Consider the following 21,425-nt stretch of genomic DNA (forward strand, 5'->3'; position numbering starts at 1 on the left):
TTTCAATTTGGTCCCCTAACTATAATTTGTACCAATTTGAATAAGCTTTTTTTAAAATAAAAAAAAAAAAAAAAAAAAAGATTGATTGTTTCAATTTGGTCCCCTAACTATAATTTGTACCAATTTGAATAAGCTTTTTTTAAAATAAAAAAAAAAAAAAAAAAAAAAAAAAAAGATAATTGAGAAGGCTGTGTGTGGACTGTATTATCCGGACTCATTGGGAAGCAGATATTCTCACGGCCTAAATTAATTTATTAATTTTGATTGAAATATAGTATCAATTAATATATTATATTTAATTTAAGAATGTGCAATCATGTGCTCCACTTGCAGTAGCAGACGATAACAGCACAGTTAAGGGATATTCATGCATCTTAAGAGTCAAGTCAAAATCCAAACACAGTTCCTTCTCCTCAATTCCTGAGTTTATTGCTCTTGAGCTGAAACAAAAAAATACCTTTGCTCATTGTCATTCAGAGCTAATCTCTTATATTTCTGTTTTATTAATCTTTCTTTCAGTATTCCTACTGCAAAAAACCAAAAACCAAAACTCAAAAATAGTGAAGGAAAGTTTTCTCTGCATTTTTAATTTGTACTCACTCACTCTGTTCATTTCAAAGATTGGAGTTTCTTCAATTTTAGAGGCAGGTACGCATTTACTTATTTTCCTTTAGTTATAGATAGTAAAATTTTGCAATTTGTGAATTGAGAAAGGGGTTGTTGTAGACTTGAGGATAATTTTAAAAAATATATAATTGAAATTAAATGTTATGGATTCTGCCAAAAAAAATTGATTTAAGTAAATTTTTCTTTAGACTTGATTGGGAAAATAAATATTCCCATAGTCTAAATTAATTTATTAATTTTCATTGGAGTGTATCAATTAATATTTATTTAAAAATGTGCATCATGTAATATGAAGACGATTTGAAGTCAAACAAACAAAAAAGAGCTTTGTTGATTGTCTTTCAGATTTGAGTCTAATTAATCTCTTCTTTTTTTTTGAAGGAAAATTAATCTCTTCTTATTTCTCTTTTGTCTTTCAGATTTTTTTAATTTTCGTATTTCTCAAAAAAACGAAAGAAAAAAAAAATACAAAACTCAAAAATAGTGATAGAAAGTTTTCTCATAGATCGTTTGCATCTTTAATTTGTTGTACTACTCACTCTGTTCATTTCAAGGATTGGAGTTTCTTCACGGTGGTCAGAGGTATTGTTGTCAAAATCCTGATTTAAATCTTAAAATTTAGAATTTTGCGACTTTTTTCACCAACTCAAATCCATAATAAAATCCCAAAATAAGCAAAATTCATCGATTTTGATTGAGATTTTACGATTTCATACAAAAGCAAAGGATTTTAGACGGTTTTGAAGAATTTTGTCCATTTTTAAACTGAGTCATTTATGACTATATACAATTTATGATATATGTTTAGTATTATTTTTGTTTTGGCATAATCCATTGATTTTGATTGCGATTTTACAATTTCTTATATCGATTCTATAAAAGTAGTTGAGTAAAATTCTTTGATTTTGATTGCGATTTTACGAATCCCAATTTCGCTATTATCTTTCGACCTGAAGTAAAGTCCCGATTTTGACAAGAGGTTGGTTCACATTAACTAATAGATAGTAAAATTTTGCAATGGAAAATGCTGGTTGGTGCGAAAACCAACATGACGAAAATCCACGAGTGCATGACAACCGTACAATGAGTCTTTTGTCACCCACCCATGTATTGTGCCCCACCCTCTGATTTTAGCTTCGTTGCTTTTTGTCGGTGATGCATCGTCCTATATAGCAGTACTCTTTTGCAATTCAAGATTGAAGTATGTTTTAATATTTTGTTTTTTTTTTTTAACGATGTTTTAATATTTTGTTGTTGTTTGCATATCATTTGGTTTCTGCATTTGAAGCCAATTTGCATCAGTCTTGTAGATCGCATCCTCAATAGCACCGGTTGTACCGTTGTTGATTCATAATCTAGCAGGTAAGAGGTCCATGCTATGGTAAAGGCCTAATGATCTTTCTTTTTAGTAATTTAATTTTGTTTTTAATAAGCAAATGAATTAATGGAAGCATAAATGGTACTAAATCCCATTATAAAGTGATGATAACCACTTTGAAGACAAGTCAAAGGATTAGAACACCAAACAGAAAAACTAACACTTTGCTTAATTCTAGATTTAGCTATAAACAATCAAGATAGCGTTTTGACGCTATCTATTACAACTAAATTGTCGACCACAAAACACTTAAACAATATGTCGTTTCTCATCAACCATAAACACCATGTAGTGGCTAACCATTAACACAATCTATTTGTTTAAAATTATAACAAAATAACAACCGCGACATACGATTATAGAGATTAATCTTTCGAGTCTGGTGAAATCCAAATTGTAAGCAAACTCTCCGTAAGAGTTTTAATACTATTGATTTGCAACAAACTCACCATAAGAGTTTTAACATTGTTGCACGCTCAAACTTAAGTTTAAGCTCAAGACTTTTTAGTTTTTTTCTCATCCCCGTAATTAGGATCTTTAACCACAATAAATACCCCACGATATGCCCATGGTTTTGGCCCTTTGGGTCCGCAATGAAACTAATCCTAGAGTTAACAAGAATTCAGCAGAAATTTCATTTCTTACTAGAGCTAGACTGCATCTCAAATGGGTGGCTCAATGAATCAAACACAATTCTTTTCATTGAGATAATCATGCAGCCAACTCTCCTAACATCATGTTGTTTTTTATTTTACATGTTGTTCATTTATATCTTTAACTTTTTTACTGGTTGAATGTAATATATTCAACTCAAATTATTAATTATAATTTGTTTTAGGATTAAAGATGTTTTGAATTCCGCTAAAATGATTGAATTTTTTTTTTTGGACGCTATGTTTGTTTCAAGTTATCTTTGTAGATTTCTGAGAATAAAAATATGTATTCTTATGTTTGTTAAAAATTATTAAATTTTATTCCTATATATAAAATGTTTCTGGGAATGAAAAAACATTTTCAAAGAAAATTGTGGAAATAAAGTTCTCATTAAGATGAAAATAATTTTAAGTGTGACTGCCTATTAATCTCCATATTATAAAAGTTCTCGAGAATATTATATTATTAATCAAACATCATTTTTATAAAATAAAACTTTCATCCTTATATTCCTAGAAAAAAATTATTCCTACGAATAAATATAGTGAACTTGAAATAAACACCCTGAATCAATTTTTTTTTACGGAAAAAGAGAACTTCATTCATATGTTGAAAGAACCATCACACACCAATTTTATTGTGTAGTGTAAGGGCATTTCCCATTCCTGGGATGGACATAAAATTAAAAGATACACCCTCCGGTCATTAATATAAGCAAAAATCCACTTTTTTTATACATTCAATTAATGATGTATGTGACATATAATAAAGACTACATACATCATTAATTGAATGTATCTAAAAAATGGATTTTTGCTTATATTAGTGACCGGAGGGTGTATTAACTTTCAATCTAACCTTTGATTATATAAAATTTGTATTTGTTAAATTTTTATCGTGCGGTGTAATAATAGATAAATGTTAAATGAGTTTTTCTATCATGTGAAAATTTGCACATGTTAATAAATTTAAAATAGTAACTTTGTCTTGGAACTTGTGTATTTTCTCCCTCCGGTCACATTTATAAGAAAAAAACAACTTTTTAGGTACATCCAATAATTAATGTATCTTACCCATAAATGTGACCAGATACATTAATTATTCAATTTATCTAAAAAGTCATTTTTTGCTTATAAATGTGACCGGAGGAAATATATTAAATAGGGGTTGTTTTCTATAAAAAAGTTACTCCCTCCAAGTGACACGGTTGACTTTGTCATACATACTAATGCACATGTTTTATCTTTAAAATCTTCAATTCTCTATTAGAAAAAAATTATGAAAATTTAATATTTTAAAAATATTCATCGAGACGAATCCAACAACATCTTATATGATATTATTTACCTTTGTATATTAGTAAAGAAAGATGGTCAAAATATTTAATAATGTACATTGTCAAATAGATCATCTATTGTAGGACGGTGGGAGTACTAATTTTGGTGGTTTTAACATTACAATATTGCACATGTTAGATAAAAACTCATGTTAAATTAGTGTAACAGAATTAAAAATTGTGTTATTGGGTTATGTTTCAAAAAAAAGAAAAAGTGTCATTGGTATTTGAATTACTATACTGTGTGTCAATCACGTGCAGAGTACCACTGTATAAATTAATTTATGATTATGTTTCTGCTCCTAACCATGCATGAATCTACTACACAGTCTATTCCAAATCCAAACATCATAGTTTCTCAATTCCTAAAACCCATCTCAGAGTTTGTCTTTCAGATTTGAGTCTTGAATTAATTTCTTCTTATTTCTGTTATTTTCCCATTCCAATGGCAAAAAAGAGAAGAAAAAAAACAAAAACTAAAAAATTAGTGATGGAAAGATATCTCATATTTTCTGCATTTTTAATTTGTACACCGAAGAAATTGGCTTTGTACTTTGTACTCACTTTGTTCATTTCATAGTTTAGAGGTATGCATTAATAAATTTGTTCCCCTTCACTAATAGAGAGTAAAATTTTGCAATTTGTGATTGACGTTTTTTTTTATTTTTTTTATAAATATTTTGTCGTTGTTGTTCTTTGCAGATCATTTAGTTTCTTCTTTTTAAAGACATTTTGCATCAGTCTTGTAGATCGCACCATCAATAGCACAAGTTGTTCCGTTGTTGATTCATAATCTAGGTAAGTGGTTCATGCTCTTCAAACATGATCAAAAGGCTTAATGATCTTTCTTTTTTGTAATTTAATCTATTTGTTCAAACATTATAACATAATAATAACCAAATATTCTCTACGCGTAAATGTGGAGACTAATCCTTTGAGTTTTAAAGGATTAGACATGACAACTCTAGTTGTACTTAGGTTGATTTTAAAAATTTTCATGGGACTGGACAAATTAGGGGGCAAGAGACTGGACAAGAACTATAATTTTTGTCCCTCACTAAACCACATCATTACTTTTTGTATCAAGTATAAGTTGTCTAAAATATCAAAAATAACTTTTTATCCACCAAACATCGTACAAGACAAAAAGTTGTCCAATACCTTAAAAGTGTGTGTTATGTTGTTATGTTTTATATTGTTTTGTCAAGTATTTACTTTTTAGCACAAATTTAAAGTTGCATGTCCAAGTCCGAGTTCGTACGCAACACATTTTTTTTCCTATAATCCACCGAGGATCTTTGACAACAGTAGATACCCCAGGTATCCCCACAGGTTTGGCCCTTTGGGTCCGATATGAGACTAATTCTCGAGTTGACAAAAATACTTCCATATTGCCAACTCTCTCACCATTATGTTGTTTGAACTAGGTTCCTTGGCTAAGCCTCTTGGATTAATTCAAACATTTTTATTTTACATGTTGTTTACTTGTATCTTTAATTATTTTTATAAGTTAAATGTAAAATGCTTAACTTAAGTTATTAATTAGAATTTGTTTTAGGATTAAATATGTTTTGGATTCCTCTAAAGCGACTGAATTTTGCTTTTGTTCTCTCTAAATTATTTTGATTTGTTTTCATCCGTTTGTAACTAATTTTTTATACCGATCTGCAACATTCGTTAACTTCTTATCTGTCTATGGAAAGTCACATAGATTGTGTGGTTGTCCAAGGTAAGACCCAAGTGGTGAAATGAATTATATTTTCTTGAGCTCAAAAATGAGTTATATTTATCACTTAAAAACAAAATGCATAGGACAAAAAGTATTGAGTTCAGAGTATAACAAAGGAACATAAGTATGCAAATGCAAGAACCCAATTTTTTTTAAGCACATTCTACATTTGATAGAAACAATACTTTTAAAAATTGAAGGGATGAAAATATTTTTTTTTAATTGAGATTAAAACTAAATTCGATCTTTTTATAGAGATAAAAAGTATATTTTATCTTTTGATAAGAAATACAAGTCTTAAATTTTTGATTGGTTACACATGATTGTAATGAAATTCATTTTGCACTGTCTACCTTTATAATTGGATTTTATTTTCTACATTTTTCTAATTCTAGCCAAAGCATTTTCTATTTAATAATTGCAGTTTTCTATCGAAATTAAGAGTAATGTGTCAATGTCCTTGCATTTTCAAATGTTGCCCTTGTTTCTTTTGCCCTCATCCATAAATAGTATCTTTTACCTTCACTTTCAGATTTTGACTGAAGTCACAAGGAAAGGGAGAAGATAAGAAAATCAATGGAAATTTTAACTTCTATTGTTGGAAAAATAACAGAATACACCGTTGTGCCTATTGGACGTCAAGCAAGTTACTTGATATTCTACAAAGGTAACTTCAAGACGTTAAAGGATCATGTTGAAGACCTTGAGGCTGCAAGAGCAAGAATGATCCATTCGGTTGAAAGAGAAAGGGGAGATGGTAAAGAAATTGAAAAAGATGTTCTGAATTGGTTGGAGAAAGTGAACGAGGTTATTGAAAAGGCGAATGGGCTCCAAAACGATCCTCGCAATGCCAATGTTAGCTGCTCAGCATGGCCGTTCCCCAACTTGATTTTACGACATCAACTAAGTAGGAAAGCCACAAAAATTGCAAAAGATGTTGTTCAAGTTCAAGGAAAAGGGATTTTTGATCAAGTTGGCTACCTTCCCCCTCTAGATGTAGTAGCCTCTTCCTCAACAAGAGATCGTGAAAAGTATGACACAAGAGAGTCACTTAAGGAGGACATTGTGAAAGCTTTAGCAGATTCTACTTCATGCAACATTGGGGTCTATGGATTGGGTGGGGTGGGTAAGACCACTCTTGTGGAGAAAGTTGCTCAAATAGCCAAGGAACATAAGTTGTTCGATAGAGTGGTTGAGACAGAAGTATCAAAAAATCCAGACATTAAAAGGATTCAAGGGGAGATTGCAGATTTCTTGGGTCTGCGATTTGAAGAGGAGACTATTCTTGGCAGAGCACAGCGCCTAAGACAAAGAATCAAGATGGAGAAAAGTATCCTTATCATTCTAGATAACATATGGACCATACTTGATTGGAAAGAAGTGGGGATACCAGTTGGTGATGAACATAATGGTTGCAAATTGTTGATGACAAGTAGAGATCAAGGTGTGTTGCTGCAAATGGGTGTTCCAAAGGATTTCACTTTCAAAGTTGAAGTTATGAGTGAAAACGAGACGTGGAGATTGTTTCAATTGATGGCAGGTGATGTAGTAAATGATAGCACTTTGAAAGATGTAGCAATTCAGATTGCCCAAAAATGTGAAGGTTTGCCTCTTATGGTAGTGACAGTAGCGCGTGCAATGAAAAATAAGAGGGATGTTCAATATTGGAAATATGCGTTAAGGAAACTACAAAGTAATGATCATAGCGAGATGAATGCAAAAACTTATTCTGCTTTTGAATTGAGTTACAACTCATTGGAGAGTGATGAAATAAGGGATCTCTTCTTGCTTTTTGCATTACTGCCAGATAATGTTGTAGAGTACTCTCTGAGAGTTGCAATGGGTTTGGACATATTAAAGCATACCATTGATGATGCAAGAATCATACTTTATAGAGTAATCGAATCTTTGGAGGCAACTTGTCTTTTGCTTGATGTTAAAAAAAGCGGAAAGATCCAAATGCATGACTTGGTTCGAGATTTTGCTATCTTCATAGCATGTAGGGACAAACATGTATTTCTAAAGAAACAATCATACGAGGGATGGCCAACCAAGGACTTTTTAAAAAGGTGCACACAAATTGTTCTAGATAAGTATCATATGCATGGGCTTCCTCAAATAATTGATTGTCCAAACATTAAGCTTTTCTATTTGCGCAGTACGAATCGTTCATTAGAAATCCCCGATAACTTTTTTGAGGATATGGGAAGCCTTAGAGTGTTAGATTTAACATCTTTGAACTTGTCTTCATTACCCACTTCATTTTGCTTCTTAACGGACCTTAAAACGTTGTGTTTGGATCACTGTGTTTTGGAAAATATGCATGCAATAGAAGCTTTGCAAAATTTAGAAATTCTGAGCTTGTGGAATTCTTCAATGACCAAGTTCCCAATAGAAATAGGGAAATTGACTCAATTGAGAATGCTTTATTTGAGCCATTTAGGAATAGAAGTGGTCCCACCCAACATCATTTCAAGTTTGACTAAATTGGAGGAGTTGTACATGGGAAATACATCTATTAATTGGAAAGATGTCAATTCAATGGTTGAAACTGAAAATGCTAGCATTGCCGAGCTTCGAAAACTACCCAACTTGACAGCTTTAGAATTACAAATTCGGGAGACTTCGATGTTACCAAAGGACTTGCAATTGGTGTTTGAGAAGCTGGAAAGATATAAAATAGCTATTGGAGATGTATGGGACTGGTCTGACATTAAGGACGGGACCTTAAAAACATTGATGCTGAAACTTGGTACAAACATACATTTGGAGCATGGAATTAAAGCATTGATTAAAGGTGTTGAGAACTTGTATTTGGATGATGTAGATGGAATTCAAAATGTGCTTTATGAACTAAATAGGGAAGGATTTCCATTTCTGAAACATCTCCACGTCCAAAATAATGCAAACTTGAAGCACATTGTTGACTCTAAAGAGAGGAATCAAATCCATGTGTCCTTTCCCATCTTGGAAACACTAGTACTTCTTAATCTTAAAAATTTGGAGCATATTTTTCATGGTCAACCTTCAATTGCTTCTTTTGGAAAACTCAGTGTTATCAAAGTCAAAAACTGCGTCCAGTTAAAATATCTATTCTCCTATGCAGTAGTTAAAGAACTTTCCCACATTTCTAAGATTGAAGTTTGTGTGTGCAATTCTATGAAGGAGATAGTGTTCGGAGACAACAATTCAAGTGCAAATAATGATATCACTGATGAAAAAATTGAGTTTCTTCAATTGCGTTCTTTGACTTTAGAACATTTGGAGACACTTGATAATTTCGCCTCTGATTATTTGACGCATCTTAGAAGTAAGGAAAAGTATCAAGGTGTAGAGCCTTATGCTTCTACTACACCATTTTTCAATGCTCAGGTATGCTATTTTGTTTTTAGCTTCTTTAAATACAAATGATATAATTTTTAATTTTGTGATATGTACAAACAGATTGATTCATAAATAAATTGGTACGTTTAGTGAAGAAAAAAAAAACAATTGAGTAAATGAACAAGATTGATATTTTCTGTTCAAAACACTATAATGCTTATTTTTTTTCCACAAAACTACAACAGATGTGATAATAAAAGCCATTTCAAAAATTTTAAGTATACTATTAGTTAAAAGTTACTTTTTATTCTTAAAAAATATATTTAAATAGACTTCATACTGTTTCATAGTTTTTACTTTTTAATTATACTATTAGTTATACGTTTTTTCAATGTTTCATATTAGAAGAGTAATGGTTTCTGTTAATTTGTTTTTATGCAGGCTGAGTTTCCTAATTTGGATACTCTTAAATTGAGCTCACTTTTCAATTTGAATAAAATTTGGGATCACAATCATCAATCAATGTGCAACTTGACTAGCTTGATTGTTGATAATTGTGTTGGATTGAAGTATTTATTCTCCTCTACTTTGGTTGAAAGTTTTATGAACCTCAAACACCTTGAAATAAGTAATTGTCCTATGATGGAGGAGATAATAGCTAAAAAAGACAGAAACAATGCATTGAAAGAGGTATGGTAATTCTATTATTGGGAACATTCGATTAATTTGCAATTTAAATAATTATTTATACTAATAGTGGTTATTTATGAATTTATAGGTTCATTTTTTGAAATTAGAGAAAATCATATTGAAGGATATGGAGAACTTGAAGACAATATGGCATCACCAATTTAAAACATTGAAGATGTTAGAAGTGAACAATTGTGAGAAAATTGTGGTGGTTTTTCCTTCTTCAGTGCAAAACACATATAATGAGCTTGAGAAGTTGGTGGTTACAAATTGTGATTTAGTTGAAGAGATATTTGAATTGAATTTCAATGAAAATAACAGTGAAGAGGCTACAACACATTTGAAAGAAGTTACTATAGGAAGATTGTCGAAGCTGAAAAAGATATGGAGTGGAGATCCTCAAGGAATTCTTAGTTTTCAAACTATTAATATGGTACTCTTAGCTAATTGTCCAAGCTTGGAGTATCTATTACCACTTTCCGTAGCCACTCGTTGCTCACATCTCAAGGCACTTTGCATAAGTTATTGTGACAACATGAAGGAAATTGTTGAAGAGGAGAAAGAATCTAGCGTGAATGAAGATCCCATATTTGAGCTTAATCAACTAAGTACTTTATTTATTTGGCACTTACCTAAACTCAATGGTTTCTATGCTGGAAATCATACTCTGGCATGTCCATCTTTGAGAGAAATTAACGTTTTCGAATGTACAAAGTTGAAATTGTTCAGAACACTATCTACAACAAGCTCCAATTTTCGAGATGACAAACACTCTGTTTTCATTGCTGAAGAGGTATGCATATCATGAAAACTATGTCTTGGGACTTTTTTTTTTTAATTTTTTTATTTATTTATTTTTATTGTAAGGAATTGGCGTTATTCTTTTGAAATACCAAAAATTATTACAGTTGTATTCATTTATAAATTTGGAACAATTTATTTCTTCAAAAAAATTTGGAACAATTTAAGACAACCCAAAAATTATTAAAATATTTTACATTATAGATATACTTGATAATTTCTATAACAAAAATAACAACTACCAACAGTGGTATTTAAAAACAAAATTGATAATTTCCATAAATTGATATATTTTAGTTTAAAAGAAATTGAAAAAAGTAGAGGTATTGGTAAAAATTAAAAAGACAAATTTTAGTCAATAATAATTATTGTTTCACTCAATAATGAAATGTATAATTCTTTTACATTGTTGTTCAAATATGTTATAGGTGATTCCAAACTTGGAGGCGTTGACGATGGTACATGCGGATGCTGACATGATATTGCAAACCCAAAACTCAAGTTCCCTCTTTGGCAAAATGACCCGTCTTGGATTGGCTAGCTATAACACTGTAGATGCCAGATTTCCTTATTGGTTTCTTGAAAATGTGCATACTCTTGAGTCACTATATGTTGAGTGGAGTTGCTTCAAGAAGATATTCAAAGATAAAGGAGAAATAAGTGAGAAGACTCATCCACAAATCAAAAGACTCTCATTGAATGAATTACCTAAACTTCAACATATATGTGAGGAAGGATCCCAAATTGACCCAGTTCTTGAGTTCCTTGAAGTCTTAGAGGTTCGTAGTTGTCCTAGTTTGACAAATTTGATACCTTCCTCTGTCACCCTTAATCATCTGACGCAGTTGGAGATAACAAAATGCAATGGGCTAAAATATTTATTTACAACTCCTACTGCTCGAAGTTTGGACAAACTCACAGTGCTGAAGATAGAAGATTGTAGTTCACTTGAAGAAATAATTACTGGATTAGAAAATGGTGACATTGCTTTTATAAGTTTACAAATTTTGATATTGGAATGTTTACCAAGCCTCATCAAATTTTGCTTTGGTAAGTGTTTCTTGAAGTTTCCATTGTTGGAGATAGTAATTGTGAGGGAATGTCCTCGCATGAAGATTTTTTCAGCGGGAAACACAAGTACACCACTTCTTCGAAAAGTTATATTTGCAAAAAATAATTCAGAATGGCTTTGGAAGGGAAATCTAAACAATACAATATACAACATGTTTGAAAATAAGGTATGCTTGATTTTACCAATTTATTTCTTGTGTAACAATATCATGATTTGCTTATCTATTATTGTAAACTTTTTTTTTTTTTTTTGGTTTTCTTTGGATGCATAATAGTCGATTTTGAATTTACAATGTTATAAACTTTGTAGAAAAACAACTATTTTGAAAGTATATCGCGATATATTCTAAAAAAGAAAGAAAGCAAAGGAGATTCATAATATCAAAAGAAAAAATGATAGAAATGGACCCCTGAGGTTATAATGTCTTAGAAATCGTGGTTGGGCCTAACACAATCTCAGAAAACCGGCTTGTGAGGTGAGGATTGCCCCCACTTATAAACACATTGTCAGACTATGTCCTATCCGATGTGAGACTCTTAACATAATGGAGCCCATATACCCAAACAAAGACTTCAAGAGTTTGTACACTTTTTTTTATATATGGAAAAAATTAAATAATTATAAACAAATAAATAAATACATACTGTTCAAATAAATAGTAATTTTGATTTGTCCTTTCATATATATATAGTTTATGTATTAATTAATTTGATTTATCAAGTTGCATTTCGTAAATTCAAATATTTAACCTTTTCTGACTACCCTGAGCTAAAGGATTTGTGGTATAACCAACTTGATCACAATGTGTTGTTTTGCAATTTGAAACTTCATAGAACGTGTTTTTTTTAATCACATGTGCATTTTTCCTCAATATAATGCAAGTGCTACATGGTTGGATATGAAGAAATTGTGATTCATCAGAAATATAGTGTTTGATGTAAAACTAAATGGTAATAAGTAAACCATGCAGTTTTTTGGGAAGAAAATAACAAAAGCAATAAATATAAAGTAACACAAAAATTTAATGAGTTTCACACTTTGAGCTTTTCAAAGAAAGTTATGAAAATAAAAGAGAGCTTCGTTAAATTTGACGACAAAAGTACCATAAATTCTGTAATATGATGTCATGAAGGTCCAAAATTAAAGACTCTCTAAATTACCAGATTGAAATCTAAAAAGAAAAATATAAATATACCGGTAAACTGAAAATGACATATATTGCATGGGGTAAAACATTGTTAACCCTTTAATTATTATATGAACTTAACTACTAGTTTCTCTCTCTAGGTTCTTTCTTTGTATTTTTTTATTAAGGAGGTTTTGGGTCAGTTTTTAATCTGAAATCACCCATCTTCATCTTTTTCAATCTAAATAATTGATTTTCACATAGATCTAGATTTTTTTCTTTCTAATTTCATTGTCTGAGTACAACGTTGTGTTGTTCGTCGTCTTATGCGGTGTTGTTCAATTTTTCCGTCTTCTTGCGGTGCTCATTTGGTTCCTATTAAAAGATCGACCGTTCAATCATTGATTTTTGCGTCAACGATATAGATCCGGAGACATGGTATTTCACTCACTTTAATTTTATCGATTTATTTGCCGTTGTATGTTATTAACTTGAATGTTATGAGTTTGTTCACAAATTCATTGTCTACTTTTTAACGATGTTGAATGATGTACTCTATCAATTTAAATGAGTAAATTATATCACTTTATTTTTGTTAAAAAAAATGATGAAAAATATTTTTTTAATGAAGTGATTACATCCTATATAAAGCACTAGCTACCTACTAATAATTTACCCACTAACTACTAATATTTCTTTTGACCGGACTAAATTTAAATGTTAGCATCAGAGAAAAATATTATTGTCCTTACTTTCATATACTTTGTGACAAATAATTTATAAAAAAAAAAATATGTAATAGAGTTTCTAAACTCCTTATAAAATAAATAGAGCTTTTAAATTGAGTTTTACATTAATTAATTAGTGCGTGAAAGACTAAAAGCAATTTTTTTCCAATTAAAATTTTAATATGATAGTTCAACAAAAAAACAATCATTATATGCATTCAATCCAATTATCAAGGGCTTCTAAGTTACTCCCACAACATGAATGAGTAAGTTAGCAAGCTTACTCCCACTTGCATTTTGTTTGAACTAACAGTACAATTGTTTTTACAGGTGGGATTTGGTAGTTTCAAGCATTTAAAACTATCTGAATATCCCGAGTTAAAAGAATTGTGGTATGGTCGACTTGAGAATAACACATTCAGGAGTGTGAAGTATCTAGTGGTTCATAAATGTGATTTTTTATCCGATGTGCTCTTTCAACCTAACTTGCTAGAAGTGCTGATGAACTTGGAAGAATTAGATGTGGAGGATTGTAATTCATTAGAAGCAGTTTTTGATTTGAAAGATGAATTTGCCAAAGAAATTGTTGTGCAGAATTCTAGTCAATTGAAGAAATTAAAACTATCTAATCTTCCAAAACTGAAGCATGTATGGAAGGAGGATCCACATTACACTATGAGGTTTCAAAATTTAAGTGATGTATCTGTTGCGAAATGTGAAAGCTTGATAAGCCTTTTTCCACTCTCAGTTGCTAGAGATATGATGCAACTTCAAAGTCTTGAAGTAAGTAAATGTGGCATCCAAGAAATTGTTGCCAAGGAAGATGGAACAGAAGAGATAGTTAACTTTGTGTTTCCTCATTTAACATCAATTACACTTGATTATTTGACCAAACTTAAGGCATTCTTTGTTGGGGTCCATTCTCTTCAATGTAAATCATTGAAAACAATCAGGTTGTTTGCATGTCCAAAAATAGAGCTATTTAAGGCAGAGCCTTTGAGAAACCAAGAAAGGTCCAGAAATGATGAGCTCGATATCTCAACATGTCAACCTCTATTTGTGTTTGAAGAGGTAAGGTTAGCTTTAAATATCAACTCTGAATATAAATGCAAAAAAAAAAAAAAAAAAAAAAAAAAAACTCAATGTTATTATTCTACTTAACACAGACAGAACACTTTTAATTGTTTTAAAAACTTAAAGAAATTTTTTTTGTTTTAATTTAGTTTTTGCAACAGGTACTTGCCAATGTGGAGAATTTAAACTTGAACAACAAAGATTTTGGCATGATACTGCAGAGCCAATATTCAGGGTTTCAATTCAACAACATTAGACACATTAACGTGTGTGAGTTCTATGATAAAGAAGCTACTTTTCCATATTGGTTCTTGAAAAATGTTCCTAATTCAGAAAGCTTGTTGGTCCATTGGAGTTCCTTCACGGAGTTATTCCAAGACGAAAAAATCATAAGAACAGAAAAGAAAACTCAAATTAGCCCACAATTCAAACATTTGACATTATGGTACCTGACCAAGCTTCAATGTATATGCAAAGAAGGATTTCAGATGGACCCCGTTCTACAGTTTCTTGAAAGCATTCATGTTCATCACTGTTCCAGTCTGACAAAGTTGGTTCCATCCTCTGTTACATTTAGTTACATGACCTCTTTGGAGGTAACAAACTGCAATGGGTTGATAAATTTGATAACACATTCAACAGCAAAGAGTCTTGTCAAACTCACGACAATGAAAATTAAAATGTGTAATTGGCTTGAGGATATTGTAAACGGTAAAGATGAGACAAACGAGATATCATTTTGCAGTTTACAATATCTAGAACTAATTTCTTTACAGAGGCTCTGTCGATTTTGCTCATGCGCATGCCCAATTATGTTTCCGTTGCTGGAAGTTGTAGTTGTCAAAGAATGCCCTCGAATGAAACTTTTTTCATTAGGAGTGGCCAAAACAACAAATCTTCAAAACGTACAAACTAATGAAAAAAATCATTGGGAGGGTGACCTCAATGGAACCATACAGAAAATGTTTGATGATAAGGTATATTTTACTCTCATTCATCAATTTATTTGCTTTGGGTTATTTAAGACTATCTATCTAGATCATGTTCATTTTGTAGGTGGAAAATTCTGTTGTAGTATAGTGGAATATTATGCATAATTAAAGATAACTTAAAAGCACTTTTGATTTGTCTTTTATTAATTTGAATGATCAGGTTGCATTTGGTGAATTGAAGTACTTAGTCTTATCTGACTATCCTGAGATAAAGGATTTGTGGTATGGTGAACTTCATCACAACCTGTTCCGCAATTTGAAACATCTTGTGGTGCAAAAATGTGATTTTTTATCAAATGTACTTTTTCCATCAAATGTTCTTCAAGTGCTACTTGGATTGGAAGAACTAGAAGTAAAAGATTGCGATTCATTAGAAGCAGTGTTTGATGTGAAAGGTTTGAAGTCACAAGAAATATTGATTAAACAAAGTACTCAATTGAAAAGACTCACTTTGTCTAGCTTACCCAAATTGAAGCACATATGGAACGAGGATCCTCATGAAATTATGAGCTTTGGAAACTTATGCAAGGTGGATGTTTCTATGTGCCAAAGCTTGTTATATATCTTTCCAAATTCACTATGCGTAGATCTTGGACATCTTGAAATGCTTAAGATAAGGTCTTGTGGAGTCAAGGAAATTGTTGCAATGGAAGAAGTTGGATCAATGGAAATCAATTTTAATTTTCCCCAATTGGAAGTTATGGAACTGTATTATTTGAAAAATCTGAAGAGTTTCTATCAAGGAAAGCATACTTTAGATTGCCCTTCATTGAAGACTTTGGATGTATATTGTTGTGAAGCATTAAGAATGTTTTCTTTCGACAATTCAGACTTGCAACAACCTTACTCGGTTGATGAAAATCAGGACATGCTATTCCAACAAGCCCTGTTTTGTATTGAAAAGGTAAACTCCACCATATCTACACTGTTTTTCTTTATTTTTATGTTTCATATTTATTTTGTTTTTTAATTTGATTTTTCAGTTGGGTCGCAACCTGGAGGAAATGGCAATAAATGGCAGAGATGTGTTGGGGATATTGAATCAAGAAAATATCTTTCATAAAGTTGAGTATGTTCGTTTGCAATTGTTTGATGAAACTCCAACTACTTTTATGAATGACTTTCACATAATTTTTCCTAATCTTAAAGAATTTCAAGTGCGTAATAGTTCCTTTGACATATTGTTCCCAACTAAAGGAACCATTCATCATCTGAGTATGCAAATTTCAAAGCAAATAAGAAAGTTGTGGCTTTTCGAATTGGAAAAGCTCGAGCACATCTGGCAGGAAGACTTTCCACTGGATCATCCTCTGCTACAATATCTCGAAAGCTTTTCTGTATGGAATTGTCCAAGTTTAAAAAGTTTGGTACCATCGTCGACATCTTTCACAAATTTAACCTATTTGAAAGTGGACAATTGCAAAGAGCTGGTTTATTTGATAACATCTTCAACAGCGAAAAGCTTAGTTCAACTCCAAACGTTAAAAATAAAGAATTGTGAGAAGATGTTGGATGTTGTGAAGATTGATGAAAACAAGGCAGAGGAAAGCATCATCTTTGAAAACTTGGATTGCTTGAAATTAAATTCTTTGTCAAGTTTGAGAAGCTTCTGTTATGAGGAAAAACAAGCATTCATATTCTCATCTTTACATCGTTTCGTCGTTAAAGGATGTCCTCAAATGAAGATATTCTCATCAGGAGTCACAGTGACACCATACATGACTGGAATTCAAGATGAAGAAAAATATATGCTATGGAAAGGCGACCTTAACACAACTATTGAACAACTGTTCATAGATAAGGTACATAATATGATTGTTATAATTTATTTATTTTACTATATTATTCCTATAGATTTCGAGACTCACATATTAATTTGGCGAATGTTTGGACAGTGACAATGAAATTAATTAGTTCTGGATTTAAAATATGAAAATATAAATAGCTTTGAAGATTTTTGTTCGTTTTATATGATTGAAAGTTTAACACCGTGACATATTTTGACATTTACTCAAATTCAATTATGCTAAAATAAAATTATCTAATATGGAAGTGATTTAGCTCCTTTTCTATTTAAAAAATAATTCAATTTATATACATCGGTGTAAAAAAAAAATTACACGTGCATCCTGTCAATGTAGATATTTATTGAGATAATTTTGCAACTAACCTATAAAAGTGGCACTTTGAAGTGATTTCATTGAATGCACATGTAAAAAAAGTTTTACACTATCGGTACATAAAAAGTGAGAGAGATATTGCCTACTGTATATACACTGAATAATTTACTTTTATCTTTTAAAAAACTAACAAAATGATAATCAAACTATATATTTTGAACCCAGTTCTTTACCCAACACATTTTATTCGCGCCCAGCTGAAATACCTAAAATACCCCTGTGTTAGTTAACTAACGCAAGTGTAAAAATTTGCGCAACTTAAGTCATGATGCATGAGTTAAGTCACGCAGAGTGACTTAAATCACTTTTTCTAATTTATTTACTATATTCAAATTATTTTATTTACTTTATTCTAATTTATTTATTTATTTTATTGTAATTTATTTATTTACTTTATTCTAATTTATGTGCTTACTTTATTCTAATTTATTTACTTTATTCAAATTAATTTATTTACGTTATTCTAAATTATTTATTTACTTTATTCTAATTTATTTATTCACTTAAAATAAATATTTATTTGAATTTATTCATTAAATACAAAATCAGAAAATAAAAGCAAATATAAATAAAAAGAAATGAACAAAATTAATACATATAACAACATCTCATTTTATTAATAGAACTCATACAATAATTGATACATTTATTCGAATTCACTAAATCTACTTTTTTTTTTAACCTCTTGGGGGTAAAAAGTGATCAGCCTCGGGGTAAATAGTGAGCAACCTTCTTGGGGAAAAGACATCATCAACCCTTGGGCTAAATCTAAGTCTGGTTCTTTTTATACCCCAAGAAGATTCTTTTTACCCAAGGTAAAAAGTTTTTAGGGTAAAAAGAAGCAAATTTAATTTTATCACAAGGGTTGATCACTTCCCCAAGTCGACTACTCATTATTTACCTCAAAACTGACCACTTTATACCTCAAAGGGGTAAAAAGAAACTAGAGACTATTGAGAGAGAGAAAGAGAAATAGAGGGAGAGAGTGAGGAGGGAGAGAAAGTGATATGGTGTGAGGAAATAGGGAAGTTTGGAGGGGTATTTATAGGTGGGAATGGTAGTATAGGTCATAACTACCATAAATATGGTCAAAAAAGTGTAAATTTGGTAAAAAAAAAAAAAAAACGTGTAGATTGAAGGTTGAAAAACTTACGAAAGTCCAAAAAACGTGTTTTTGAGCTCTGACCAACCGGCCAACCTGCGTGAGTTAACATGCGCACAGGCCACTGGAGCGTGACTTAAGTCACGTAGAGTTATAAGGTGTGCAAGTTAAGTCACGCTACGTGACTTAACTCACGCAGGGGTATTTTCGAAAGTTCAGCTAGGCGTGAGTGAATTTTGTTGCGAGAAGAGGAGAATTCATATATTTTTTATTGTGAAAAAATCAAACTAAATAACTTTTAACGTTTTTCAGCAGGAAGGCCCACATTCTAACTAATATGTTGAATGAGACCATCATATCCTCACATTTGCAAGGTACGCAACACCAAATTCTTATCTCTTAAAACATTTTTTTTTTTTTACCTCTACAGAATAATTCTTAATATCATTTGATTGTGAAATGTTTTGTTTATTCTTTACCGAAAAGTTTTGGGTTACATTTCGTTCATTTTTCCTTGTTCTTCGAATCACTAGTTATTATTAAGTTTTAAATATATATATTTTAGATGGACTAAAATACAGTTATAAGTAAAGTTTAAATAGGTTGTTGCGTGTTCATAATGGAATTATGAATTGACATGAATGATATTGATGTTGTGTAATTTCCTATATGTGAGCATTGATGCTAAATGTTGTTGGAACTTGAATGGTGCTATTGTAATATATGTGGGTGAAATTATATCTGAAAATTGTGGAACGTGAGTATGAATAAGGTGAACATGTGTTGTGAATAATATGTATTTTATTGAAATATCCATTGTGTCATATATGTGAAATGTGATAACCCTGTCTCTAGTAGTGGTGCTATATTTGGGGAGTGACTTAGGCCAACAAGGGAGAGAGGTCTGTGTTAGGGTTAAAGACCCAATGAAATTTTGTTTATATGGTCGTTATATAGGTAGAGTTTGACAAAATAACGGTGCTTGGTAGTTAGGGTCTACTTGTTAGATCACATGAGTACATTGAAGGAAAAATTTCTAAGTAGTTTAGTGGGTAATTTCTTAATATCGGGAGGTTCCGTTCAACCATATTGTGTATTTTTTTCGTGTCACTTATATGAATTTTGGGTCGGGTCGAGCGAGCATATGAGGACATGAATGTGACGCCTATTACAAGAGCATAGTGTCACGTTCCTTAACATGTGTTTTAGTTATATGGTACCAAGTGAAATAGAGGTGTAACATGAATTGTGCATTTGTGTGTCTGTGATTAAATGTCTATTCGTGTGAGTGAAAATGTGGCCCTTGAAAGAAAACTTATGCCTTGTGAAAAAATTGACTTGATGTTATTTATACGTGTTTGTCTAATTTGTTATTATATTTTATGAAACTTGATTACTCACCGCTTACATTTATTTGTGTTTGACGCTTGTTTGTGATGACGCAGAGGCACCGCAAGAAACATGTGAGTAGTAGTGCCAAGGAGTTGTTGCTATTGGAGTTTTGAAGACTTTCTTTTATTTCCGTTTCATGTTGTTATTTGATTGACTTTCTTTTATATTATGTTTTAGTACTATGGTTTTGTATTAACTCAAGGCAAGTTATCAGCATATATACTATTAAGGCTATGCTTTTTATTGCAATGCTTGTTAACTTCCACAAGTTCATTTTTTATTTTATTTTTTAACACGGCAAGTTCATTTTTATATATCAATAGGAAATATTTCATATGTCTTATCAATTGTAAAAAATGCATATGGCCAACATTAGCAAGAATAATGATTTATGTAGATAAAAAATGAACTGTTAAGCAGAAAATAGAACGCGAATAGACACCATCCTTTTGTTAAAACTAGTGTTCAATTAGAAAATAATGGAACACATACAAGCACTTAAACTTGCATTTAGCTAATACTAGAGTTTTACTGTCACGACAAAGAAAACAATAGTAACTCTTCACTCTAAGAATCTAAGATTTTCTGGTGCATCTTCACATTAAGTAATTAATACTCCATTGGTTCCTTTTTAAGGGTTGTTTTAAGGTCTTTTTTTTTTTTTTTGTGATGGCTGGAGTTTGAACTACAGACTTTGCATATATTATGCATTATCCTTATCAATTGAGCTAAGCTCATGATGACAGTTTTAAGGTCGTTTACACAAACCAATGAAGCTATTAAATTTTACTACTTTTTATAAACAATTTCATCTTACTTTTAATTATTTATTATCTCAACGCACTTAATATTTATCTCTCTGTAATAAGTATGAAGAGGTAATATTAAAAAAAATAAAATTTAGTACTCCCTCCGGTCCTTATTATAAGAAACAATTGACTTTTTTGGTTCATAGAATAATTAATGTATCTTGTTATAAATATAGACTAGATACATCACTTACACAATGAACCTAAAAAGTCAACTTTTTCTTATAATAAGGACCGGAGGGAGTACCTTTTATTGGATTTTTTCTCTCACTGCTCTGGTAGGTGACTTCGAGGGATTATTTTACTATGTTACCTGTTTGTTTAAATGTTGAATTTAACCGTGACATTTTAGGGGGTGTTTCCACGATGGATCACTCTTTATTTTGAAAATTTTAACACTTCTATTTGGAC

At 31.1% G+C, this 21,425-nt stretch overlaps 1 protein-coding gene across 5 annotated transcripts; it reads left to right on the forward strand.

The window, feature by feature from the left end:
• Window positions 1-371: 371 nt before the first annotated feature.
• LOC146953656 (uncharacterized) lies at window positions 372-20,454 on the forward strand. Of its 5 annotated transcripts, none has more exons than XM_085711073.1 (13): window positions 372-648; window positions 1,916-1,989; window positions 4,698-4,793; window positions 6,257-9,096; window positions 9,490-9,738; window positions 9,827-10,531; window positions 10,968-11,777; window positions 13,796-14,536; window positions 14,689-15,516; window positions 15,692-16,435; window positions 16,515-17,333; window positions 19,126-19,187; window positions 20,259-20,454. In XM_085711073.1, exons 4-12 carry the CDS (start codon window positions 6,301-6,303, stop codon window positions 19,147-19,149), a joined length of 7,716 nt encoding a protein of 2,571 aa, XP_085567199.1. In that variant the 5' UTR covers window positions 372-648; window positions 1,916-1,989; window positions 4,698-4,793; window positions 6,257-6,300; the 3' UTR covers window positions 19,150-19,187; window positions 20,259-20,454. The 5 variants fall into 5 exon arrangements, with proteins under 5 accessions (XP_085567199.1, XP_085567205.1, XP_085567209.1 ...); XM_085711079.1 differs by having other exon boundaries at window positions 19,129-19,187; XM_085711083.1 differs by having other exon boundaries at window positions 14,701-15,516.
• Window positions 20,455-21,425: the final 971 nt, after the last annotated feature.

The sequence above is a fragment of the Medicago sativa genome, chromosome 1 (assembly GCF_051527215.1).
Source record: "Medicago sativa cultivar Bolivia chromosome 1, Bolivia_mono, whole genome shotgun sequence".
NCBI lineage: Eukaryota > Viridiplantae > Streptophyta > Magnoliopsida > Fabales > Fabaceae > Medicago > Medicago sativa.